Source organism: Zootoca vivipara, chromosome 7 (genome assembly GCF_963506605.1).
Source record: "Zootoca vivipara chromosome 7, rZooViv1.1, whole genome shotgun sequence".
Taxonomy (NCBI): Eukaryota; Metazoa; Chordata; class Lepidosauria; order Squamata; family Lacertidae; genus Zootoca; species Zootoca vivipara.
This window is the reverse complement of record NC_083282.1, coordinates 33862758-33889710: the sequence shown is the minus strand read 5'-3', so window position 1 is coordinate 33889710 and position 26953 is coordinate 33862758. Positions and strand designations below refer to the sequence as shown.

Genomic DNA, 26953 nt, shown 5'->3' with positions numbered 1-26953 from the left:
TAGTTATCTTGAGGAACCTGCAAGTGGCCAGACGAAGCCATCCTCTTATAAGGTGACAAATGGAATCACTGCACATGGGTAAAACTGAAATTCAGAGATCCCTCCCTCATCCCAGCTTCCTGAGAGGGTATTTACCGAAAGCTAAAGGAGTATGTGTGCAGTGGCCATGGCATCCTGCTTTATAGAGGACAGTCCTCTCTTCAAAAGGCTGTCCAGTTCAAGGCTGGTTCAAAGATAAACATAGGAAGGAAGGACCTCAAGGTTTTCCAGCAGCAACATCAGTGCAGGCGCATGGGTCACAATCTTCCCCACCATGGGAACATTTTCATTGAAATTGTAGCAGTTATTTCTAAGTTTGCATCTATGCATATAAATCAACATAAGCAAATTTTAATCAAATCTGTGTCCTTTGTCCATTAAGAATGAATAATTTTATATGTGTGTCTGTATATATGCTACATTTTTTTCTTTTTTTTCTTTTTGGCTGCATAAATACAGGGTTCGAAAGTAGCAGGGCGCCAGACGTATTTTGCACTGAAAAAATATCCATTTGCGAGCACCTCAAAAAGTCTGGGTGCCATTTTTTGCACCTGGCTGACACTCAAAGAGTTTAATCACAAAGAGTAGAGTGTTTTGAAAACCGAAGTATGGTACCAATATTTTAATTGTAAACACCAAATTAAACGTGTATTCAGAATTTCTGCTAAAAAGATTATATTAACCACGTATCACTTATGTGAATTGCATATGAGTTTGTGCTCTTATCAAAATAAATAAATAAATGTTGCTGCCCCCACCATTGGCTACCAGACATTCTGTTTTGGCACCCACAACCTAGGTCCCAGAAGCTATTTGGCGCCTAGATTTCTATCCCAGTTTCTAACACTGCCTAGTTATGTAGGAAGGATCAGAAACTTAGCTACTGTGCCTTTTCTCTTCACACTACTGCCTCAGTCTCTCTGGTGAAGTCCCACTTTCTTTCTTTTTCTGCTTTGATTCATGCACCTTTATTTTTTATGAATATTCCCAAAATTCACGAGGCAAAAAGGCTTAGCTGTTGGACTTCTGGTCGATCGTGTGGCCATCTCAGTTGGAGGTCCCTTCGGCGGAGGGGATCTTGGTGCTTCAAAGGCGGGGGAAACCGCTCCAGCGCAGCGGACCCCCAGAAGAACCCCAAATCAGGAGTTTTGGGGACGTGGTCATCTGGCGGGCGTCATAAGCAAGCTCCCCCCTCCCCAGCAAGGCTCTGTTTTGAGCCCCCGAGAGCGAGAGGGTCAGAGCTGCGACGCGAAACGGACATATCGCTTCCTTTGACAGCACGAAGCTGTGTGACTGAGAGGCAACAGCAGTCAATTCTGCCAACGTTAAATTTTTAAAAAGGACTGCACCGTAATTTGTTGATTGGAAAATTTTGGGGAAAATTTGGCCACAGGAAAGGGGTTCAAAAAACGGAAGTCAACCCTTTCCCTCTGATAGAATTGGAAACAGCTGCATTAACCAAAGCCGGTAAAAGTATTTAGCAAAATTTATACCTTCAAAGATTGAGCCTTTATTTCCCCCCAGAAGCAGGGTAAGGGGGGAAGAGTTTAACTGCATTTTATCCCTGTGAAGCTGTGCTATCTGGACTGAGAAAAAGTGGTTTTCCTATCTGAAAATGGTGCCCCAACAGCTCGGCGAGACTCCATTATGATGTCACAATAGAAGGATACATTTTAACTTTCGCTTTTCATCTGGAGGATTTCAAAGCTATTGTGAAACTTTGAACTGATACAAATTGAATGGGAACATAAGGAAAGTAATTTGTTTCATTTTTTGTTGAATTGTTAGAGGAACTTTAAATATTGGAATGAAAGGAGGATACATTGACATGCTGCACAGAGACTGGATAACTTTCAATTCTTAAGTTTTGAGAGAAAGTTCCCCTATTTCCTGTTATCTAAACTCTGCTGTGACCTTCAAACAAGAGATGTTTACAGCCAGCACAACATCTGCTTTCCAAGAGACTGTTTTAAATCTGCTGTTGGATTCTAAAGAGGAGTTGAAAACAATAAAATATGAGATGAGAAAATTTAAGGAATGCATTGAGGACTTTGAAAAAGGAGAGGAAGAGGAGAAGTTGAAAATGGAGAATAAAATACAGGACTTAGACATTGTTGAGGAAGTAACAATTAATGAAGAGGAAGAAGGCCAGGACACTGGCAAAATACAGCAAGAAGTTTTACAAGATATTGTTTTCAACCAGAGGAGAGAGCAAGAATTATTTTTGAGATGGGAATTTAAGATTGAAATTTTAAAGATTAATATGCAAGACTGGCATCATGAAGAAATGATCTGGTTTGGGGGGCATCGGGGGAAAAGTGTGAATTTTGGGTTATGAAAGATACTAGGTCGGGAGTGGGGGGGGGGAAACAATAAAATCATATTTCTATAATAGATAATTTGGATTGAAAATGGGCTGAAGCAGAGATTGGGAAGAATTAAAAATTATTAATTATTGATAGGGACTATATGGATTATGTGGAATCTGCCGAATTGATTGGGGGATTATGTGGTTAAAAATCAAAATGATGGAAGAAAAACGAATAAATTAAATTTTTAATTGAAAGTTATAGTAATATGATTATTTGAAATTATGGATAGTCTTGGAGGAGGTTTTAGGCTGTAGGGTTAGAAGAAGATGATTGTTTGTATGATTTAGGTAGTATTTTATAGTATTAAAATGTGAAGATTAGTGTATTAAAATGGTATTAAAAATATGATACATGGAAACTGTTAAAGATGATATAAAATGAAAATCAGATGGGGGTGGGTTTGAGGAAGTCCATATGGCCACTGGTCCCATCACCTCCTGGCAGATAGAAGGGAAAGAAATGGAGGCAGTGAGAGATTTTACTTTCTTGGGCTCCTTGATCACTGCAGATGGTGACAGCAGTCACGAAATTAAAAGACGCCTGCTTCTTGGGAGAAAAGCAATGACAAACCTAGACAGCATCTTAAAAAGCAGAGACATCACCTTGCCTACAAAGGTCCGTATAGTTAAAGCTATGGTTTTCCCAGTAGTGATGTATGGAAGTGAGAGCTGGACCATAAAGAAGGCTGATCGCCGAAGAATTGATGCTTTTGAATAATGGTGCTGGAGGAGACTCTTGAGAGTCCCATGGACTGCAAGAAGATCAAACCTATCCATTCTTAAGGAAATCAGCCCTGAGTGCTCACTGGAAGGACAGATCGTGAAGCTGAGGCTCCAATACTTTGGCCACCTCATGAGAAGAGAAGACTCCCTGGAAAAGACCCTGATGTTGGGAAAGATTGAGGGCACTAGGAGAAGGGGAAGTCAGAAGGCGAGATGGTTGGACAGTGTTCTCGAAGCTATGAACATGAGTTTGACCAAACTGGGGAGGCAGTGGAAGACAGGGGTGCCTGGCGTGCTATGGTCCATGGGGTCACGAAGAGTCGGACACGACTAAACAACTAAACAAGAACAACAACATATAACAATGATGAGAAAATTTGAGGATTGTGAGTATTCTTTCTTTATTTGTGTTTGATTTTTATTATGTTTTGTTGTTTTTGTAGTGTGTTTTATGTTGTGTTATGTGTGTTATTATTATGTGTTTTGTGTGTTATGTCTGCTATTATTATTATTATAAGGGGATGACAGAGGACGAGATGGTTGGACAGTGTTCTCAAAGCTACGAACATGAGTCTGACCAAACTGCAGGAGGCAGTGCAAGACAGGAGTGCCTGGTGTGCTATGGTCCATGGGATCACGAAGAGTTGGACACAACTAAACAACAATGTGTGTTATTATAAAAGGAATAAATTTTTTTAAAAAGGCTTAGCTGTTATGTCATCACAAAATGACTAACATTTTGGGGCGTGTCCAGAAGAGGGCAACCAAAATGGTCAAAGGCCTGGAAACGACACCTTATGAGGAACGGCTTAGGGAGCTGGGTATGTTTAGCCTGGAGAAGAGAAGGTTAAAGGGTGATATGATAACCATGTTCAAATATATAAAAGAATGTCATATAGAGGAGGGAGAAAGGTTGTTTTCTGCTGCTCCAGAGAAGCGGACACGGAGCAATGGATTCAAACTGCAAGAAAGAAGATTCCACCTAAACATTAGGAAGAACTTCCTGACAGTAAGAGCTGTTCAGCAGTGGAATTTGCTACCAAGGAGTGTGGTGGAGTCTCCTTCTTTGGAGGTATTTAAGCAGAGGCTTGACAGGCATATGTCAAGAATGCTTTGATGGTGTTTCCTGCTTGGCAGGGGGTTGGACTGGATGGCCCTTGTGGTCTCTTCCAACTCTATGATTCTATGATTTCTTGGTACTTTTCCTGTGAACCCAAACCCATTTTCTCCCTAGACATTGCTACTTGATGTGGTAACCCATTGGTACTTACTTATTCATGCTGCAGCTCTGTTTCCTGCCCCTGTTGATCAGGTTGCCTGCGGTTGTGGTGGACATGGTTGAGCGTTGTATCTGCCTTCTGTGGGACGAAGCACTTGAATAAGCAGCAACCAGAGTTACCGCTATGGAAGAGGATAATGTGGGGAAGGGCTTGGACCAGCTCAGTGTCTGGGCCACTGGGATATCAGTTTAAAACCCGAGTCCCCAAAAGAAACATTCACTGCAGCGCCTGTTTCTCTCAACAGCTGCTGCTTCAACAAGAAACTGTTTACATGGTTACCATGGCAGCTACCTTTGGAGCATGCAGCCGTATGATTGGCTGCTTGTGAGACAGAGAAGCTAGATCAAAAGAAGGATTGGATCTCTTACATTTGCCTGCAGCCTAGACTTGTTGCTCCTTGTGGAGAAATACTAACTGCACCTCCTTGCCCCCCTTGTTGCTGCTGCAAGTGCCAGGGATGATTCTGGAACCGAACCTGCTCAGTTCAAGAAACTTCATTCCCGTGGTCAGTGAATGTTGTTGCTTTCTCCTCCCATTGCACTTTATGTAAGGAAAAATTGCACAATCCACTCTGCATGTGAATTTGACCTGCTCTTGTCCATTCTTCTTTCCTGCAGTCCTGGGTTGCCATGTAAGGCAATGCCATCTACTAGTATTTCTCCCTCAGTAATGTTAGATTCCCATTGCATCAAAAACTTGACATACCTTAACATTGAAGCACATGTTTTTGCATGAAGAAAGTACCAGGATGTCTCCAGTTATATCTCTCATGATATCGCTGGTATCTCCAGTTAAAAGGGTGATAATCCTGGAAAGGCAGGGGTTTCATGTGTCCTGAGTTCTCACGTATGGGAGGTGGGGATGTGACCTGCCCCGGATACAGTTACACTCCCCTGGAACAAGCAAGATTGCAGTTTAGGGGTGCTCCAGAATCCAACACTGCTGCTGGAGGCTCAGGCATCCTCAATGGCTAGGAATGCCTTCTTTCAGCTGCAGCTGATTGACCAGCTACAACCTCTTTTGGACTTGGCCACTGTACTCCATGCTCTGGTAGCTTCCAGACTTGAATTATTGCAATGTCCTCTATGTGGGGTAACCTTTGAAGACCAAGCTTCAATTGGTTTAAAATGCAACAGCCAGATCTCTGGCTTGAGTTCTGTTAGATCTCTGTTAGAACCACTGTTTTAAAACAGCTGCATGGTTTGCCAGCTCATTTCCACACCCAATTCAAGGTGGTCACATTAGTGTTTGAAGCCCACAAATATCTGACAGATTTTGTTGAGGTTCCTGCATTGCAGGGAGTTGGGCGAGATGACCCTTGCGGTCCTTTCCAACTTTACAATTCTATGATTCCCTTCAGAACCTCTTAAGTGCTAAGATTGGCTGGTGGGACTCTCTTAGTAGTTCCTCTGCCCTCAGAGATTTCTGGGTGGTGGTCCAGGAGAGGGCATTCTCTGTGGAAGTGCCTAAGTTGTGGAACTGCCTCCACACAGGTGTGTCTGGCACCTTGAATGCTGAAGACACACCTCTTTGCCTTCACTTTTGCCACATTATGTAGAAGTAGGTGTTCTTTGCTGCATGTTAAGGAGTTTTATATGCAAATCCAGAAAGATCAGTACTCCATAAAGATACTATGATTGCATGACTAAATGTCACCAAAGTGCATGATAGGAGAAATATGATTGCACTTAAAAGTACATTGTTTTATGGAGCTACATTTTCAGATGCTTGGCTCGTATTGTCAGCAAGAAAACCCATATATAATGTGGATATCTATACAAGTTTCAGGAAAGAGAGAGAAAAGGCCTGTAAATTAATGTTTGTTTTTTAATGCAATGAGGGAATCTTGCATGAGATTTGTTTCTATTACCATCATAAAAATGTATGATTAAAATTTATTGGTTCTCTACCTTTCCAGTCTGCCTTGACCTAAGTTTCATATCATTTATTATGTTTTGAATCTGAGGAAATACCTTGGTAATACTGTTTCATGCCATTTTGTCCATGAGACAGAAAATCCAGTCACTTTTGTAAGAATATATTTTTTTTACTAAAAGTAACTTTAGACAGGGCTGCAGTCTGAGTTGCCTTTTAGAGCACAAACCACTGGAGGCTGGTATGATACCCATGTAATAATTTTGTTCAATTACACAATTATAGGCTGAGCATATAATATAAGGATGCAGAAGGAAACACGCAGGATGGTTCAAGTTCTGATAAACATAAATCAGCTACAAATATGCAAGGAATTCATCTGCACTTGTAAAGATGGCAGCATTGATGTGTGTGTGGTGAACATAGTTAATAGTCATGTGGATGGGTTTTTTTGCATTCACTGCAAAAATTTAGACCACCAGTGCCTTTTCAACAAATAGTGTATGCATGAATGAGTGATTGGATCCATACAAATTATTGTTGTCTTATATGACAGGGGTATATCATGCATAAAAATTGTTTGTCAAAATACTAATGAAATTGACTACAAACACTAAAAATATATCATTCTGAGCTGAACAATTGGAGGGAAGGCCCTGTTTGGTCGAGATCCAGCCCGGCTAATAGACTACAAAAACTATTTCTTAGTGCTCAACAAACACCACTGGACATCTATGAACAAATGAAATGCACTCCCCCTCCCTCTAAAACACCTCATAAATAATTTGATAATTTACTTACCTGTTTGAAGTCAGAAAGAGATTGGATAAGGGTAAACTGAGGGCTTGTCCACCCTCGAGCAAAACATGGATTTGCACCTTCCTGTCTCCCTATTAATGTAGGGGCATCCATGTGACATCCTCCCCATCCCTGTGGGATCCTGGACTTTCCCTCCCCTTTAAAGGCAAGTGGTTGTTGTTTTATCCTTGGCATTTTGAACATTCAAAGGATTGAAAACTCTGCATTGAAAGAGGCAAAGATAAGGTAACACAAAGTTACAAGCAAGTGCTTTGTTTTGCTTCCCTGTGGACAAGCCCTGGAACACAATACAGATAAGAGGGAGTTGCTTCTGGTGTGCCAGTCACACCTCTGGATAACAAGGACCCTGCAGTGTGCTTCATACCCTGCCATGAGTTCTGAAATGTGTGGAGATGCCCTTGAAGGTGACCCAGGCATTTCAGCAGGTCCAGAATATGGTAGCTCATTTGTTGATCGCTGGCTACATGAAGGAGTACCACTTCTGCAAGAGTTTTACTACTTTCCCATGAAAACATAGGTCAGGGGTATCTAAAGAAACATTATTCTCTGCTATTACACTTCTCTCTGCTGCTGAGGCCTCACTACAGATTCCACAACCAAGGAAGGTGATATCAATTTAGGGAACTCCCTTGCAGATCCACCCCATGGGCTTTTTAGAAGGGTAATTAAAACTTTTTCTTATTCTGTTAAGACTTTTAAGCTGTTATATATGTTTTATACTTGTCTCCTAATAGTGTTTGTGTATTACCGTATATGACATTTGATTTATTTTTGAACTTTTAACATTTATTTTTATTGTTTTCATTGTGTTGTATACTACTTTGATAACTGTAAAGCTGAAAAAGCATAGAGAAATAAATAGTATCATACAGAGGTTTTAAAAAACAAAGAAGTAAAATTGTTGAGTCGTTACATGAAATAAAGGCAGGTTTGATGCTAAGGGGAATGTAAAAAATAAGTTTACAGTGCTGTGGGATTTGAAAGAGACTGCTGCTCTTAAAGAATGGTTAACACTACAGTAGCTTGCAAAGCATTTGTACTCCACACAAGAATCAAATATAAACAGAAAAGAACTTGTTTGAGACATTTTAACCACAGACAATTTGATTCTACAGGAAACGACAACTTTTGAAAACATATCTTTTGTAGCTGAAAACCAGATTAAAGTGATGCATCTAAGGTTTTGGATCACATTAGGAACTCATATGTAACATTTCTGTACATGTAACATCTGCAGGGAGGACCTTTTTTAGAAATTGTAATTATTATTTTTGTTAAAAAAAAATCTTTCCATCGTATTTGGCTTTGTGCAGCACTAGTCATGATTTGGGAAAAGAACCAACTTAATTATATAATGTTAAAAGAAAAGGCAGCTGAGGAACTATTTCCCATCAATTAAATACACTGTTTATATTAGCTTTATTACTTGAAATACCATGTGCACCATGTGAAATACCATTGCAGTGTTATAGACACAATGCATGTTCATGTATAATTATATTATCACAATGCATATTATATGTACTAACATGCACTGTGATAGTGTGGTAATTGTGTCAGATTAAGACACAATTTTGCAAGCTAAACCTAGCAAGATAGCTTAACTGGAAGGGGTAATGGTATAAATGATGCAAATATTCCCTCTCCTTTGGGCTCTCCCAAGTTTTTCCTTTATGATTCTTTTTAGAAAAGCCACTATTGTTTACAATATTTGTAATTTCCGCACTTATGTTTAAAGTACACAACTCCCCCCCCCCAATCCTGTGAACTGTAGTTATTCCTTGGAGTTACAATTCTCAGCACCTTAACAAACTACAGTTCCCAGGATTATTTGGGAGAAGCCATGTTCTGTAAATGTGTAGTGTGGATGTGACCAACAAGAGCACACACAGAATGTTAATAAGCTCATCTATGAGTAGGCAAAATGTAATTGGTTTTCAGTTTCAAAATCTAAACAGGGATTTCCTGGAAACTCACAGTTCTGTCCCATATGGTCTAAGTTGCAGAAGTGACACAATCCAGAGCTCACTTAAGCACATTTGAATCCACTGAATTCAAGGGCTTAGATGCATATAATTAAATGCATATACTTGTGAGCAGTATATAACTAAGGCAAATAATTAAGATGCATGAGAATCTGTAACACACAATCAAATTGTGAAACATATACGTAGCTGGGATAAACTAGAGCTTATTTAATAAAAGTCAAAAGCCCATGATGCAATTTGAAGAGAGACTTTATTTCACTTTATCACTTGATTTCTCTGTGGATTCTTAAATGTTGTGATTGCCTTTAACACTTAAGTTACTGCCTGTATCTAGACATATAAATTATAATCCATAAAACTCAAATTCTCTGTATGTGATAATTCATGCTCATTAGATTATTTAAATGAAAACAATGGCCTCCTGATGCAAACTATTTGCAGTGGCTTATCTGCCTGCAATACCAGCAAAATTTCTCTTTCACATAGTTTCATGGTTGGCACTTGTCCATCTCAGGAGACAATGGAAGTGTGCCTTGAAGTCAAACCATTGAAGAGTTCCTGTTGTGGCTGTGGAGACCAATACGGGAGAGACATGTTTAGTTGCAACTGAGGCACTTTGAAATTCATGAATTCCCCAGAAAGGAAGACATTTCCAGGCAAGTTAAAATGACATCTCTGATTTCATCTTCATAAAGCTGAGGCACACTTGCATAGGTTTATTGAAATCTCTTTGGTGTTACATACATACTTAGCGAAGATGAGGGATTCCAAACAATGCATTGTAAGGCTGCAATACTATGTATTCTTAATTGGTAGGAACCCCAGTAATTTCAATGGGACTTACTCTTAGTCAGTGTACACATTACTGTTTACATCCAGTCTGCTTGCACCAGTGGTTTGGAACAGCAGTGTACACACAATGTTAGCCACAACCCATACCTGTTGTGGTGTTTCTTATGAAATACTGACTCTTGATGTGCCCCCCCCCAAGCTTAGATATGAATTGAGGAAAAGAACGGCCTAGCTGTGTTTTAAGCCAGTAATGTGTACAGAACCTAAGCAAGCATGCTATGATTGGGCCGATAGCACATGACTCCAATCCTATGCCCCATTACTACCATCCAAGTCCTGCAGAAATCGGCGGAACTCGCTTCCAAGTGTGCATGCATAGAATTAGATCCCACAGTCGCCAGGTAATTTCTGGTTGCACTCTGCACTCGGCAGCTACTACTACTAACCGGTCTGTTTTGTTATTGTTTACTACTTTGACCAACAACAACAGCAGCACATCAAGTCATCTCAACAGCATCCTGCTTTTACCCATAATGGGCCATATTTCACTAGACTCATCCCTATAGGCTTAAACCGGGTTAAACCTTGGTTCCACATAGGGAGCAGTATTTTTTATTTTTATTTTTTTAAAAAAACCAAATGTCGACAAGCAGGAAAGGGGTGTAAAATTTCCTTCAGTGTAGCGAAATCTGATTAGGGGAGGGTTTTAATTTCAAAAGAGGGGAGAGTTCTTCGGAAACAAGGCGGCTATAGCTGCTTAGTTTTGTTAGCTCAAGATCGCCTAACTTCCTGTTTCTGAATCTCCCTCGCATGCACGTCGTTTATGAGTAGTACTGTTCACCTCAGACAAAGGGCCAAACTACACCATACGTGAAAGGCTTCACGTACTGGGTTTTTATTTTATTTATTTTTTAAAAAAGCGGAGGTGGGGAGGTCGCGTCAGGATCGGTCCGTGGCGCGCTGGGAGGGGAGAATTTAACCTTTCCCGCCATGTCTTTGACGAAAAGCGACCCCACCTGCTTGTCTCTCCACCCCCAAAACTGCTACCGGGTATCCATAGTTGGGTGAGCAAATGCTCGGGACCAAACTAGACGTGGTGTCAAATGATCCCTGATAGGACCTTCGCGCGTTTTTTTGTTTTTGTTTTAAGACCAATGGCCGTGAAGGTAGAGGAATATCGATCGGGTCCTGGCATTGCGCGGGGAGGGGGAGGGAGGCGTCCACTCCTCTCCTCTCACGTTTCTTCCACATTTAATACCCTCCTTGCCCCTCATGGGAAACTAAAGGCAGACTTTAACATGTCTTTGGATGCATATGCATTTACATTTTCATGACACGAAATTCGTCCTGCCGACATCTAAATAAACGTTATTGAAAGGGAGGGGGAAGGAGAAAAATAAAACCAGTGTGGGGAGCACAAGCTTTCGGCTCTCACTGGCTAAGCTCCGTTGCCGGCTTGAACCGCAAGGAGCTTCTCGGGGTTGTTTTTTTTTATTTTGGCGGGTCCACTTTTGAGTTTCTGTCAGCCCGGGGAAGTTGCGTCATGCCCCTTGCTTTGGCTAGCAGCGAGTGAATATGTGTGAATAACAAACTACGGGGGGGGGGAGGGAGAAGGCGTTAGGAACACGGAGCCCCCCCCCCGCCTACTACTTAGAGGGACCAGAGGAGATCGTTTATACGGTTGGGAGGCGAGGCAACGTCTCCCCCGCCCCAAGGCCCCGCGCTGAGGTAAGGAGCTGGGAGAGTCTCGTGACTTCGCCGAGCCGCTCGCGCTCGCCTAGAAAAAGGAGGAGGGGCGGCGGCAGCGCGGGCGCGCCCACCTCGTTTGCGCGGTGACGTTGGCTCCTCTTCCTCCCCCTGGTGGCTCCCCGCTTCCTCCTTTCCACCACTACTGCCTCACAGAGACCGTGACCCGTCGCCTCCTCCTCCTTCTCCTCTCCTGCTGCTGCTGCTGCCCTTCCGTGCCGTTTCCTCCTCTCTTCGCCGCGGCGGCGATGTGACTCCCCTCTCCTGGCTCGGCCCGCCCCAGCTGCGCGGCGAACATGGCGGAGGTGAGCGAGAGCCGCGAGCGGCGGCGGCGGCGGCTGCGAAGGGGATGGAAAGGGAGGGAAGGAGGGCGGCGGGTGGAAACGGGGAGGAAGAGGAGGAGGAGGAGGAGGCCAGAGTGGAGAGTAGTCGGGGCCCGGCCGGGAACTTGTTGCGCGGCCGCTGCCTGCCCTCCTCTGTGCTTTCGCTTCCCACAAGTTAAGTTCCATGGGCGGGAAAGGAGGGAGGTCCCGAGACGGGCCTGGCGTGCTGGGTGGGGAACTTGCCGCCTCCCCACCCGGCCCACCGAGGTCCGTGAGGGCGCACCGGCCCTTCTGCAACTTGGGAGGATGGCTGGGTGCGGGGAGAGTTGGGAGTGAAGACCGGTGGGAGAGGAAATGTTGTTGTTGTCTTTCTTTAGGGTGGGGGAAGAAGAGGGTCGTTTACTATTATAGGGGTAGGGAGAGAGAAGCAGCTTTCCCTGTTTGGGGCCGTCAGGATTCGCCCCCCAAATTAAGACCTTCCTTGATTTCTACAGAAGCAGGGTGTGTGGTGGGAGTGGGGAGAAGGGATGTTCTTGGGGAATCCAGAAAGCTTTGTTTATCTTTAGGAAGACGCATTATGTTTAATTCCGCAGGGGGCCCCCACCGAACCCCCCCTCCAAATCTTTTCATGGTAGGAGATTTCAGTCGTGTCTTTTCGGAAAGAGAGTTGCTCTTTCCCCCTTTTAAAGGGAGAGGCAGTATGCACTTTGGCTAGCATTGTTCTGATACACTACGTTGTAAAAAACAAAATCTAAATTGGGCTGCAATATGATGAATTATCATTCACAGCACTCTTGCATTCACAGTCCTCCTCAGTCTGAACAGCTCAAAGTGGTGTTTTAGCTCAAGCTCCCTCACTACAACACTGTGTGGCTAAGAGATGAGATTTTGCCCAAAATCTCTGAATGCAATATCCCATGGGCTCCCACAACTAATAATAATAATAAAATATTTGGGGAGTGTGTTTAATTCAAGCAGGAGTACATATATGGTGCTGAAATCTGACGACCTTTTGGTTAATAAAAGTTTGAAGTTCTTTGATTTCATGGCAAACCCTTTAAAGCAGGGTGTAAATAACAGTTCACCTAGGCCTAGCTTAGGGGTTTATCCAGGAAGTGATGCAATTTATATTATGCCCCCACCAAGCACCTAAAAAAGTGAAGTTCCCTGTTGGGGCAGTGGCATAATTCATATGATCTCTTCTCCACCCCGTTCTAGCTTTCTGATAGGAAAGAATCTTGTAAATTGGAGAGTTATCACTGTTGGCCTTTGCCTGGTTTCCCTGAGACACATGTACTGCATCTACAGTATAGATATGCAATGCAGTTAAAAGGGACACATCTGCTACTCCACCCCACATATTGCATTGCTTCTTAGGCCCTGGTCTCCTTAAGTAAATATCACTTCTTGGTGACAGGCTTTATAACATTTTCCCATTGAATTTATTTGTGATATTGGGTACTTTGCTGTTAGAGTGGTTTATGGATGATTTTTAAAAACATAGCAAAGCAATAAAAGCAATTATAACAACGAATAAGAATGAAGCAGTATCTTAGTAGTTGTGTACAACATGGGTGGTGGCGGCGGGGGGTTTCTACCTAGTGCCAAAAAGGCCATAAGATATGATGCTAAATAAGTTTCTTTCGGAAAAGCATGTCAGACCTGAGGCACCACTTCTAAAAAGGCTACAAACAGGTATATGTGAGTACATGGACTAATCAAAACTACTGTAAGCTACTAACTTTGATGGATTCATTTGTAAGGCTGTTTTTAATGAAGCAACTTTTACTTTATTTGAATATCAAAATCAGGAAGGTCAACTTATATCCCTTTCTAGATCACTGGGTCATTGAAAGGTGTTACATTTCAATATGTATTCTGCCCTATCAAAATTAACACTTTGTATGGAAACCTCTTCTTGCCGTAACTATATCTACACTTTTAGATGCGTTTTCATAGGCTTAATTTCCATTTCATTTTTTGTAATAAGAAGAGGCGTGGGGAGTTACAGTTCTTTCACTTTCTGTTGCCAGTATGTCACAATCCAAGCTTGTATGTTCATTGTAGGCTCTATATTTATGAAAATGAAATGTAGATACAAAGTTTCATTAGTCACTTGAAAATATAAGTGTAAGTGCTAAATTCAAGTGGAAAACTTCCAGCACACTTGAGTGTGAGAGTTAAACTTCCAAAATTAGCCGGGACACATTTGCATCATTTTGGTATTGGCAGTACACTGTTGCCATATGCATTGGCATTATATTGCTGCTTTAGTAACATGAGCTATTGCCATTTCAGAGTAATATATAAAGTTATCAAAGTTCATGGTGGCATGTGCTTTTGTCTATTCTTTGTGGACAGTTGTGTTCATTTCACTATTGAAAATGGGATTTTGAGGATACATTGTAACCTGAGGAGAGTTCATGTAAACCCTGCAAATTTTAAGACAAAATCCTTTTGCTGGCATATTTGCCTCCAGTGGCCATTGCTTTAAGACATTTTTGGGGTTTTTTGTTACACCTTGTCCTCTGTGTGGTAAGAAACAAGCTAATTTAGGAATACAAAATAATTTACAAAGGTTAGTGACTTTGGATATAAGCACAGTAATGCACTTTGGAAGTATTGCTCTAGTCATGAATAGTGAGTTCTGCAACAAAATGTTGCTTAGCAGAAATGATAGAGGCCATCCTTCAGAAGTTCAGAATATTCCATTACTCCAGTACTTCCCATTTGTTTCTTTTCTAGTCAAGAGTCAGTGTCACAATGCACAGTTCTCACAGGAGTACTTTGTTGGGGCATTTTGCCCCTTTTATTTATTTATTCTTAAATTTGTACTTCTGCAGACCTTGGGATTCCCCTGAATGTACCCTTTTGTCTCTCAGTGACCCCATTTTGTCTTTAATCCTGCTCATTCACCTCCTGAGTTTGCTATTAGAGTGAGTGATTGCACTTGCCGGTGGAAAGCTCTTTCTGAAACAGTTTATATCAGTAGTAAGTCCTGGGTCATACTAGCATACTTACAGGTGTAGTGGACCAACTTGATGTGGCCTGGGCTTTGCCACAGGTGAGAGAAATATGTCACCATGGTTAAACTTTTTCCCTCCTCAAACTGTCTGTGCATGAATTTCAGTTACATTTTTACTGTATTCTTCCTCATGGTTTTTTTTTTGACATTTGTTAATATATTTTGAGAGGTAATATAAAGATAAAATGTTTGAAGTGAATTTATTTGTTTTGGTATACTTAGCATTTGAAAACTTGCACATTGCTTCTGTTCAGTAGAAGGGAAGTTAAAAGACTGAATTTAGTGGAAAGCATATTAGTGTGGGGGCAGCTTTGTTTGTAGGACATAACTGATAGCAGTGCTCAGAAATCTCAAATAGTCACCATGTAATTATATCCTTAGAAACAACGTAATTTAGGATACATGTGCTTGATCTTAACCCCTCCCCCTCCCCAGTCACGTGGACTATAATTAATTTGCAAATGAAAGGAGTACTTTTTGCCATTGTAAAAGTACTGGCTAGAGAGTTTGGATTTGAGAATTGGCAGTTCCAGACTCAAATACCCATTCAGCTTTGAAGCTTCCTGGGTGGTTTTGGTCAAGATGCATTTCCCAAGGCTAACATACTGGCTAAAACACTGCTCAGAGTTCTTTCAAGGAAGGACAGGATACAAATGTAGCAAGGAAATAAACAAAAATCCCCATGTCAAGAAAGTCTTCACGTAGTCGTAGATCATTATTTCCTCATTCAAGGGATAATGCAAAATTTAACCCAAGTACTGTACACATAGTTTTTTTGCAAATGGATCTTTCTGGGGGGCAGGAATTAAAAATCATCACAATTTGAGTTAAATTGTAACCAGTAACAATATAAATATGCATCTAGGCCAGATGTCACATAGTTTACTTTGGGCAGAAATAAACACATAAAGCATTTAGCTTCTGTAACAAAGCAAATAAAATTTTGTTAACTTTATACTTTTAAGAATTCTCTTAGGCAAAATGTCTTTCATGATAAATACTGACTAGGAAATAACTGGCCTTACAACTCTCTGCCTTTAGATTAGCTTCAGACTAAATTAGTTGAAATTAGGTCCTGTTAAAATCAACAGGATTTGTTAAGGAGCAATGCTAACTCCCCACTTGAACCAGTGAGGCTTTACAGAATGGAGAGGCTACCATTGCATCCACAAACCTGCTGCACTTGGAGAATCTCATGAATGGCACTTCTGCACACTTACGCATGTTGATTGGAAGGGGGAGCTCTGTGCCAATGGCGTGGTATATTTCCACAAACGGTGACAGACCCCTCTGTCCAGTGCAATGCAAACCCAAGATCCACTGAGGTGAATAGATTTCTGGCTGAGCTGGATGAGGCTAGGCTCAGCCAGGGCTATGCCAGCTGACATTCCTCTGCCAGGCTCAGGTTGATTGAGCTGGCAGTAGTAAACCTCTTGAACAGAGTTTGGAAAAGGGGTAACTTAGACCATGTTAACAAGTAGGTTTTGCTGGCTTCCTATAGTTAGGATTGTTCTGTAAGTCTTTTCAGCTGACTTCACTAAATTAGAAAGAATTTTAACATTGAATGGACAGTGATTTCCATTTTTTAAAATCAGCATCCTTTACTTACTCTAGAATAAAAAATGCACCTGCATGAGAACTTAGACTTTACTTTTGGAAAGGCATTTTTAAGGTTTCAATATGACTTTTGGAACACTACATGATTTTATCTTCTTGAGTGTATAGGGACAGTCGGCTTAATATCACGTATAATTAAAGGTAAAGAATAAATCTTTTCCTAAGGTGGTGGTTCATTACCTTGGACAATCATAATATGGAGAACTTGAAAGTGCTGTGGTGGCTGTGCTGTTGTGAAGGAATTAGATAACTGTGTTGTCCTGCAAAAACTTGTAGTTTGTGGAGTTTTTTGCCTGAGGATGAGGTAAAGGGATCCCTGACCATTAGGTCCAGTTGTGACCGACTCTGGGGTTGTGGTGCTCATCTCACGTTATTGGCCTAGGGAGTCGGCGTACAGCTTCCAGGTCATGTGGCCAGCATGACAAAGCTGCTTCTGGCGAACCAGAGCAGCACACGGAAACGCCGTTTACCTTCCCGCTTGGAGCGGTACCTATTTATCTACTTGCACTTTGACGTGCTTTCGAACTGCTAGGTTGGCAGGAGCTGGGACCGAGCAACGGGGGCTCACCCCGTCGCAGGGATTCGAACCGCCAATCTTCTGATCAGCAAGCCCTAGGCTCTGTGGTTTAACCCAAAGCACCACCTGGGTCCCTTGAGGATGAGGTAAATTACCATTAATCTGAGTGCACCCTGACAGGCAATGCAAAGGAGAGAGAAACAGTCATTGCTTGAATTGAGTCTACTTTGCAGCAAAGCAGCTTTCTGTAGATTGTACCTTCAGTAGATGTGCAGCCTATTAACTGTATCTGAGCACTGATATTGATATAACTTCATAATGGAAACTCAGGTGGCGAAACAGTGTCTGCATTTTTCACCCTTTGGTGTGCTTTAGTCAGAATGATATGTAAAATAGACCAACAAGCAAAATTGCCAGTATTGCACATAGATTCACAGACAAAAACTGATTGAAGGGTCATTCCATGCTAAATCACCTGATTTTAATACTTGACCATGCTCTCACAACTCAAATTTTCTTCACAATTTTTTTTATGTGTAGATCCCTATGAGATAGAGGGATGCAGGTGGCGCTGTGGTCTAAACCACTGAGCCTAGAGCTTGCCGCTCAGAAGGTCCCAGCTCCTGCCAACATAGCAGTTTGAAAGCACATCAAAGTGCAAGTAGATAAATAGGTAAAGTAAATGGCATTTCCGTGCACTGCTCTGGTTTCGTCAGAAGCGGCTTGGTCATGCTGGCCACATGGCCCGGAAAAACTGTCTTTGGATAAATGTCGGCTCCCTCAGCACCGTAACCCCAGAGTCATTCATGACTGGACTTAACTGTCAGGGGTCCTTTACCTTTACCTTTTTACTTATGAGATAACCTTAAATTAATTTTTTAAGCTTTTTTGGTCCATAATTGGGTGCAGGAGAGTTTTTTTTTGAAAATTTCAATTTTCGCACGATTTAGGCTAATGTAATTTCTGCATCAGCTTAGAAAAAACCTCCTGTTTCACTTGTTTTTCAACCAATTGGGCTTATTTTGGTTTCAAAATAAAGCTAATTGTGGTCTCTTACAAAATAAGGTATAAAATGGTATTAGGTGCCACAGAAAAGGGTCACTGACCAATCAAATTTAATTTTTGTCATTTTATTCCCGGTAGGTTCGATAAGCCATAACTAACATGTGTATCGTACTTGTTTTGTAGAATGAGCTAACCATGTACTTGTTATGTTTTAAAAATGAGGGTGTTTTTTGTGGTTATAAAATAAAATACTTTTTTGGACAAGTTTAAGGTCTCTTTAAGCCTGAAATAAAATTGTACCCTCTAATGTTACAGTGCCATCTGATATATTTTAAAAATTAAGTTTTATTGATTATTTAATAAAAAATACAATTTTAACTATTGTTAATTTATCTAGTAAATTGAAACAATCCAGTCCCTGCTAAAATATGGATATAGTACTTGACTAAAATAATCCAGACTGCTTCTTTCTTATCTGCGTAATGTAGCTTCAGAGCTGAAAATGCCTCAGTGTGACCTGCACTTGTAGATGAGGCATAGCAAGGATGAGGAGCTTGGTGCCTCCACATGTTGTTGGACTACAGCTCCATAATCCCAAACCATTAGGCCTTGCTGTCTGGGGCTTATATAATTTGGAAGTCCAACAACATCAGGGGGGCCAGATGTTCTCCACTGCTGATACAGTGGTGCCTCACTAGACGAATTTAATTCGTTCCACGGGTCTATTCTTATAACGAAAAATTTGTCTAGCGAATCCCATAGGAATGCATTGAATTTTTTTTTAAAAAAATTTGCCCATAGGAACGCATTAATTGAATTTCAATGCATTCCTATGGGAAACCGCGATTCGCTAGATGAATTTTTCGTAAAACAAATTTGTCTAGCGAGGCAACCTCCGCTAGAAAAATCCTTTCTTTAAGCGAAAATTTTGTCTTACGGGGCGTTTGTTAAGCGAGGCACCACTGTATATAGAGGTCTCTGGTTAGTACAGATTTATATAAGACAGGTCTTGGGTAGCTTAAATGTGAGCTGGATGTGTGAGCTGGAGAGCCAGAACGGGGGGGGGGGGGAATCTAAATTAGAAGTATATGCAGCCGTCTTCCAATTGCTGGGGAAATGGCCCTGTGCCTTCTTCTAATCCAAATCCCTCCACCAGCTACTATTTGTATTACCAGGAAAGCAAGCAGCCATAATATGGGAATATCTGTTTCTCCCATGGGAAAATAGCAGCTTTGGGTGCATTTAAAGAATAAAAACAGTGTAGAGAGGAAAGGGTAACCCCTTTCCTCCATGCCGCAGCCCCTATTAAGTTGCCTTCCCCATAACTGTTTATTTTAACATTACAGGAGTTAGTGATTGAAGATTTCCAGCATCTTGTCTAACATTTCACTTTCAAATGAGGCATTCAGTGCTAGATAGTGATCAAAATTAGGCAGGTACCAGGCACATGTTGCACCTGGCTGTCAGCCAGTTGCGACCAAGTGAAGATGCCTGAGTGCCAGGATGGTGCCTGACATCACCATCTGAAGGGACTGAAACTGCCTTGGTTGCGCTGGTCGATGATCTCCGGCGTGCTAGGGACAAAGGTGAGAGCTGTTTCCTAGTTCTGCTGGATCTCTCAGCGGCTTTTGACACCATCGACCATAACATCCTTCTGGACCGTCTAGAGGGGTTGGGAGCTGGGGGCACTGTAATACAGTGGTTCTGCTCCTTCCTCCTGGGCCGTGTTCAGAAAGTGGTGGTGGGGAATGAGAGTTCAGATCCCTGGGTTCTCACTTGTGGCGTGCCTCAGGGTTCTGTCCTCTCCCCCATGCTTTTTAACATCTACATGCAGCCACTGGGAGAGATCATCAGGGGGTTTGGGCTGGGTGTTCATCAGTATGCGGGTGATACCCAGCTCTACCTCTCTTTCAAATCAGAACCAGTGAAGGCGGTGAAGGTCCTGTGGAGCCCGGAGTCGGTTAGAGGATGGATGCGGTTAATGGATTGAGGTTGAATCCTGACAAGACAGAAGTACTGTTTGTGGGGGACAGGAGGCGGGCAGGTGTGGAGGACTCCCTGGTCCTTACTGGGGTAACTGTGCCCCTCAAGGATCAGATGCGCAGCCTCGGAGTCATTTTGGATGCACAGCTGTCCATGGAGGCGCAGGTTAATTCTGTGTCCAGGGCAGCTATCTATCAGCTCCATCTGGTACAAAAGCTGAGACCCTACCTGCCGGCGGACTGTCTCATCAGAGTGGTGCATGCTCTGGTTATCTCCCGCTTGGATTACTGCAATGTGCTCTATCTGGGGCTACCTTTGAAGGTGACCCGGAAACTGCAACTAATCCAGAATGCGGCAGCTAGACTGGTGACTGGAAGCGGCCACCGGGACCACATAACACCGGTCCTGAGAGATCTACACTGGCTCCCAGTACATTTCCGAGCACTTGGTGTTGACCTTTAAAGCCCTAAAGGACCTTGGTCCTGTATACCTGTAGGAGCATCTCCACCCCCACCATTCTGTCCGGACACTGAGATCCAGCGCCGAGGGCCTTCTGGTGGTTCCCTCATTGCGAGAAGTGAGGTTACAGGGAACCAGACAGAGGGCCTTCTCAGTAGCAGCACCCGCCCTGTGGAATGCCCTTCCATCAGATGTCAAGGAAATAAGCAGCTATCCTAATTTTAAAAGACATCTGAAGGCAGCCCTGTTTAGGGAAGCTTTTAATATTTAATGCTCTATTGTTTTGATATTCAATTGGGAGTCGCCCAGAGTGGCTGGGGAGACTCAGCCAGATAGGCGGGGTATAAATAATAAATTATTATTATTATTATTATTATTATTATTATTATTATTATTATTAGAATCATTGGATCATAACAGTTTTCACACACTAATACCACATCCTGTAGAATTTTATCTGTTATATTTTATCTGCACAATCAGAATGAATTTCAGGAACCAAAATGTTTTTTTCTGTGCAGCCTGAGCAGGAGCGATGAACAACATTATAGTTAATTGTTTTAGCTTGTTATACCCCACACCGTTACCCTGCTCAAAGTTATGAAGAATATTCTTACGTTATGAATGGTCCATCTAACTATTAAGAAAAAGAGTTAGGCCAATATATACGTAGACTTTTATATGTGGACTTTTATCAAGTCAACTGGATAAAAGTGACTTTTCTTAAATTCTCAAAGTTCTTAACCTAGCTCAAGGTTGTCATCTAAACTAGTTAGATGTTTAACTGATCATCACAATCAGTCCATTGTTTGAAAAATAAGACTTTAGAGCCATCTTTCCCCAAAATGGCAACTAGACATTCTATTTTTGTGACTGTAACCTTGGTTTAAGGAACAATTTGACGCCAAGCAGCCTTGCCCCCCATGCAAGGCTGAGAGCATTTATGCTCTCTGCCTCAATTATTGGGCTCTGGGACTCTAGGAGGCTCTCTCAAGATCTTGTGGGGCTCTCTGAGATGTCGCAAGAGGCTCTCAGAACCCGGTAAGCAAGGCGAAAAGCTCTTTCCACACTGAGAAACAGCTTTAAATCTCTATGCCTTGCATGCATTTCATTTATGTGATTTCAGCTAGCTGGCCACCAAGCACATAAAGCTGAGGTCGTGCAAGTTAATGGTGTGAAAGTTGCACATTGACTATATATTTTTTGTTATTTCTTACGTATATTTTCGGTGGAATTCGGTGCTGTGGTCTTCTGTTTGTTTCATCTATGCAAGCATTGCAGCTTTCCAGATAAAACAATCCCCGTACTCCTCCCCTTGTGTGCTGTTTTGATCCCCTCCAGAGCCAATTCGGGTGTGTTGAGCGGGGGGGGAGGGCGGGGAGAACCCTGTTCTGCAAACAGAAGTTATTGTGCAGGTGAATCCTAATCTTTTAGTTTTTATGTTGTATTGTACACCTTGGGCTCCTTTCGGAACAAGGGTGATCCAGAAAGACAACTAGCAATAAAATAAAATGATTGTTGTGCTGGTAGAGACACAAATGACACTGTTGAGTCTTTGAAGTATTGACTGCAACGTTTGAAAAGCTAATTGTTTAAAAAGTTGGGGAGGTCAATGTTAGAAATTCAGGAATATAAGCTAATCAGCAAATGACACCTTAAACCTAGGTTACAGTCACCACAATGGAATGTCATCCCCCCGGATGTTGTTGTTGTTGTTGTTGTTGTTGTTGTTGTTGTTGTTGTTTATTTTCACTTCTATGCTGCTTTATATTTTAAAGAAAAAATCTCAAAACTGTTTACAACACATTAAAACATCAAATCCAGAATAAAACAAATTCAAGCTTCAAGGAAAATATTTCATATCCTTCTCTGAGTGACATTTTGCTTTCCCCAGTCACCAACCTAGCATCCACAGATCTCCACATGGTTGCAATTGGACCTACACCAGTCGCAAAACATTCCTGGCGTCTGGCTAATTTATTTCAGTGGGTTGGAGATCCATTTGAACACATAGTGTACTGATATTATTTGTCATGTGTCTTGCATGTTGAGCAGCTTACTTTTAAGCAATTTCCAATAATAGCTAGGGATGGGGAAAGCTGTGTTGCATTGAGCCGAACATTGCTAGTCTGGTTGTTGCAGGAATGTTAAAACACAACCTTGTTTTACTGGACTATCATGATGTAACAACATGTAGTGAGGCATTCATTACTCACATTATGAAATGTGAACGCCCTCACATGGTTGTGGCTTTTGCACGTATGTGTGTTCTGCTTTATCAAACTTTAAAAACTAGAAAGTAGGAATGGCTTTTGTTAAAAGTTTTCACATGAAATGATGACAGATTTTTGTGTTTCATTGCTTATACCAAGTAAGAATGCAGCTTAGAGATAACTTCCTGTGATGCACATATTTTCAGTTCTTACTGTTTTTATGTTTTAACAAAGGGTAAATGTTACGGTCTTTTGTTGTATAGTGTCAGTCTTGTGGTATAGTGTGTTTTCTGTCAGATATTTATTTATTCAAAATGTAAATACTTCTAGGCTGTTATATGATTGATCGAAATGTTGCAGTGAAAGTCAGAAATATTATGGTTTACGCTTAATATTTCACAATGTATTGCAAAATATTCACTGATAACATTTTTCTTTTTTTCTTTCCTTTTTTTGATAGCCTTCTGTTGAGTCTGCAAGCCCAGGTAAAGTTTTATTCTGATATTTACAAAGCTTGGATAGAAAAGTGAGCCCTTTTTAACCGGCAATACTTGAATATATTTTATTGTATATACAGTAACTGCTGGAATTAACTATGTTCTATTCTACAAGACAGTCTGGTCTTGAGGGGATATTCATACATCTTAATTTTCATCCTCTGCTAAGCAAAACATGGGTGAGCCATGTTGCTCTTACACAGTTGCCATTAACATGCCTTTGAATTTGCACTACAGCCCACCTATGGTGAAGGTGGCTCAGTGCTTATCCGACATACTTCAGAATCCCATACATGAATTTGTTAAGAAGGGGAGAAGTTTCCACTTTGTCATGACTAAAGTCATGTTCTAGTGCTGGCTGAAATTAGCAACTTGCAGTCTTATACTGGTATTGAGCCCTTTCAGGCATGATTGGGCCAGAGGTTATTCTTGTTAACAGCTAATTCTGTCCATGTTAACAAATCAATTGTATTTGTAAGTCTGTAAGCTTCCACTATTCAACATAAGGTTGCCAGAATGAAAGTCCCTTCTTGCACAGCTAGTTAAAATGAAGTATGTTAAAAATGAAGTAGAGGCAAGTCATCAAGTTTAACTGTGTTTGTCTGTAGCATTCCCAATTCTGGGGTTGCCCCCTGTGCTGATCTGCTAGTCCTTTTTCTGTGGAACTGAATAACCAGGAATCCACACTGGTTTAGACTTAGTACATTGTACATGTTGGGCATGGTGAATCAGGGTGCTGAGCACTTCCCAAAAACCTGTATGTGGAACAGATAAAATAGTATGACATCTTTTCTCACCATAGTCCTACATATGCTACAGGCTTCTTTTCAGTCATGTGCTTAAATAAAATTTTAGTTGCCCTGTTGTTGAAGTGATGTATTCTGCACCATCCACTAGGTATTGGCAAGTGCAAAGTTGTATGATTCGTGCTTTAGAGTAGGAGGGGAATTTTTTTTGGCCTGGGAGGCCAGACCTTTATTTTTGCCCACCCCCACAAGTCAACTTCGGCAGGTAGGTGGGATTACCCACCTCACTATCTGATGCCATAATGAAATCTGGTGATTGACCTCTGCCAAAGTTGGTCTATGGAGATGGTGTGTTCAGAGGGCTTGTTCTGCCCTGGGTGCAAGGCTTCCCAAATGTCCAGCAACCAGCTGCTTGTTGTTAGGAAGCACTGAGCACACAGTTCGGAATGCATTTTGCACAGTGCTTCCCAGGTGCCTAGTATTCAGGCGTTTAATTATTATAATAAAATTATTGAGCATTTGGGGAGTGCTGTGCAAGTGCTTTCCAAGCTCTGTTCTTAGGATTTCCCAGGCAAAGAACTTGCAGAGTGCCAGACAGCCAGCTGGTTAGTATTGATTATGGGAAATGCTTTTTGTTCAGTGACATAACAATTGTACTATTTTGCAGTGCAATATATTCTTAAAGCCAAATATTTGCACTGCCCATCACAAAAACATGAGCATTTGATCTTTCTACCTTCTACTCTTAAGTTAAAAATCCAGCAGGAAGCCAACATTCTGAGGTCATAGTTTTCTATATATGCACTGCTTTATAGCTTGACTCTGGGGATGAATTAAAAAACCTACCTATATCTTGCTTTGTAACACTGGATAAAGTTATAAGCTGCAGTCTTTTACCTAGGGGTAAGTTCTGTTTAACTCCCTAGGAATTACTTTTGAATTGTGTATAGGCTTGCACTTATTAGTACCGATGTTCATGCTTTATGATTTTTTAATCTATCGCCTTCAAATAGCACAATTTATTTATTGGTTGACTAATTATTTAGAGATTTGGCTGTTGCAGAAAAGTTTCACTGCTATATTAATCTTGGTTTTAAAATAATTTGCATGTGGTAATAATGATTTTAACACTTAAGTCTACAATGTGATCAACTGTGAGGTTAATCAAATTGTAGGAGGTTCTGCAACATCAGATGACCATGAATTTGACCCAACGGCTGACATGCTGGTTCATGACTTTGATGATGAACGAACTTTAGAAGAGGAAGAAATGATGGAAGGTGAAACAAACTTCAGTTCTGAAATAGAAGATCTTACAAGGGTAAATGCTAGAAAATATTTTTGAACAAAACACTATTTTGTTTGGGAAGTAGTTTTGTCTTGGAAATGGTTTGATATTCTATTACCTGGGAAAAGAATCATTTCTTAGTTAACAGCAGAATGGGGTTGTGTTAAAGGGCTTTGGGTGAAAGGCATAGGGAACCTGTGGCTCTTCAATTGTTGGACTTCAACCTCAGCCAGTATAACCAATGGGCGTTGTAGTCCAGCAATGTCTGGATGGCCTCATGTTCCCTATCCTTGGCACAAGGTATTATCAGGGTAGTTCAACCATATTCAGTCTACACCAGTGGTTCCCCGTTAGCTAAGTATTGCAGAGCTCTGTTTTTCAAAAGCCTGGCCATGAATCCCCTACTATTGAAAATTTTGACATCTCTATGGTAGTTTTTGTTAATGTGAATGGTGCCATGGACCACCTGGGTGGGTTACATGGACCCCCTGGAATCCATGAACCACCAATTGGGTACCACTGATCTACATTATATGACAACTTCTCCGCATTATGGGTACTCTGTTCTGATTTAGCAGTATACTTTTATCCTCCTCTGTTTATTTTGTGATAGGGATGTCATGTGAGGAACTCATGCTGAATAAATGAAGACTCCCCAAGTGCCTGAGAAACTGTGTAATGGTACTTAAAAGTGCCAGTACAAAGAGGGGAAACAAGCAACTAAGCAAACATTGCTTAGCACCTTTTATATCTTCTGTTGCCCCAGTTCAGTTGCCCTAGAATCAGTTCAGTATGATCCATAGTCATGATCTTTGACAGGAGCTCAAATAAGAGATGTACAAAGTAGAGGTTTTTTATAGTGTATATCAAGTACAAAGTTCATAAGGCTGTTCATTTGTTTTAAAGTATGTCTAATCTAAGCCAATTAATTGATTCACTTTTCTCAAATTTATTTTTATTGCCTTTTTAAAGTTTTCATCATTATGTAGCTTATTTAATTCTGAAATTAATAATAGTTTTGGGGACATAGATTTTGGACTTGTTGGAAGCTATTTTGTGTGGGCAGCTAGTTTGACTGCCTAATGTTTGACATAAAGGTGTGCTTTGGGGGAAAAATTCAGTAAGAGGATTCTGGAGGGGGGGGGAATACCTTTGACCAGTTATCTTGTTAATGAGTTCTTAGGATGAGTTGTAAAGCCTAAGGAATAGTAAGGAAGCCTGGTTTGGGGAATGAGAGTGAGCAGATTAGCAATGTAATGAGAACATTAAAGGTTCTGCTGTCAGTCAGTAAGCATACTGGTCATATCTTGCACATCATGTTTAATGCAGTGCGCATGAGTTTGCCATGTCATAAAGGGTTACCATATTCTGAAGAGCAAAACTTGAACACATTTGGGACACACCCACCCACCATCCCGCATCTCCGTCGCCCACTCCCTCCCTGCCGCTGACCCCTTTTTTGCCCACCTGCTCCCTCCCTCCCTTCTCTTACCTTTGCTGTCTTTGGCCTCCTGCTCAGGAGATGCTGCATCTCCAGATGATGGGAAGGCCGTGGCAAGCCTGGCAGCCACCAGAAACATCACAAGGCCGAGCGCAACCCTAACACAGATAATACTACTACTGGTCATAATTAAAACCCAGGCACTT

General features: G+C 41.5%; 2 protein-coding genes across 7 annotated transcripts in view; one reads left to right on the top strand and one right to left on the bottom strand.

Moving 5' to 3' along the window:
- Positions 1–4792, bottom strand: part of DNAI4 (dynein axonemal intermediate chain 4) — a 30245-nt gene extending 25453 nt beyond the window's left edge. For 2 of the 5 annotated variants that reach the window (XM_035122853.2, XM_060276827.1), the window contains exon 1: positions 4405–4791. In XM_035122853.2, coding sequence (XP_034978744.1) covers positions 4405–4469 — 65 coding nt within the window. In that variant the 5' untranslated portion in view covers positions 4470–4791. Of the gene's footprint in view, positions 1–4404 lie in introns of all 5 variants that reach the window. The other 3 variants (XM_060276831.1, XM_060276830.1, XM_060276829.1) reach the window with 2 other exon arrangements.
- Positions 4793–11606: 6814 nt separating this feature from the next.
- The window catches only part of MIER1 (MIER1 transcriptional regulator), a 38928-nt gene continuing 23581 nt past the window's right edge, over positions 11607–26953 (top strand). The window contains exons 1-3 of one of the 2 annotated variants that reach the window (XM_035121362.2): positions 11607–11938; positions 23236–23260; positions 25194–25339. In XM_035121362.2, the coding sequence (XP_034977253.2) occupies positions 11930–11938; positions 23236–23260; positions 25194–25339 (180 nt within the window). In that variant the 5' untranslated portion in view covers positions 11607–11929. The remainder of the gene's footprint in view (positions 11939–23235; positions 23261–25193; positions 25340–26953) is intronic. The other variant, XM_035121363.2, reaches the window with a different exon arrangement.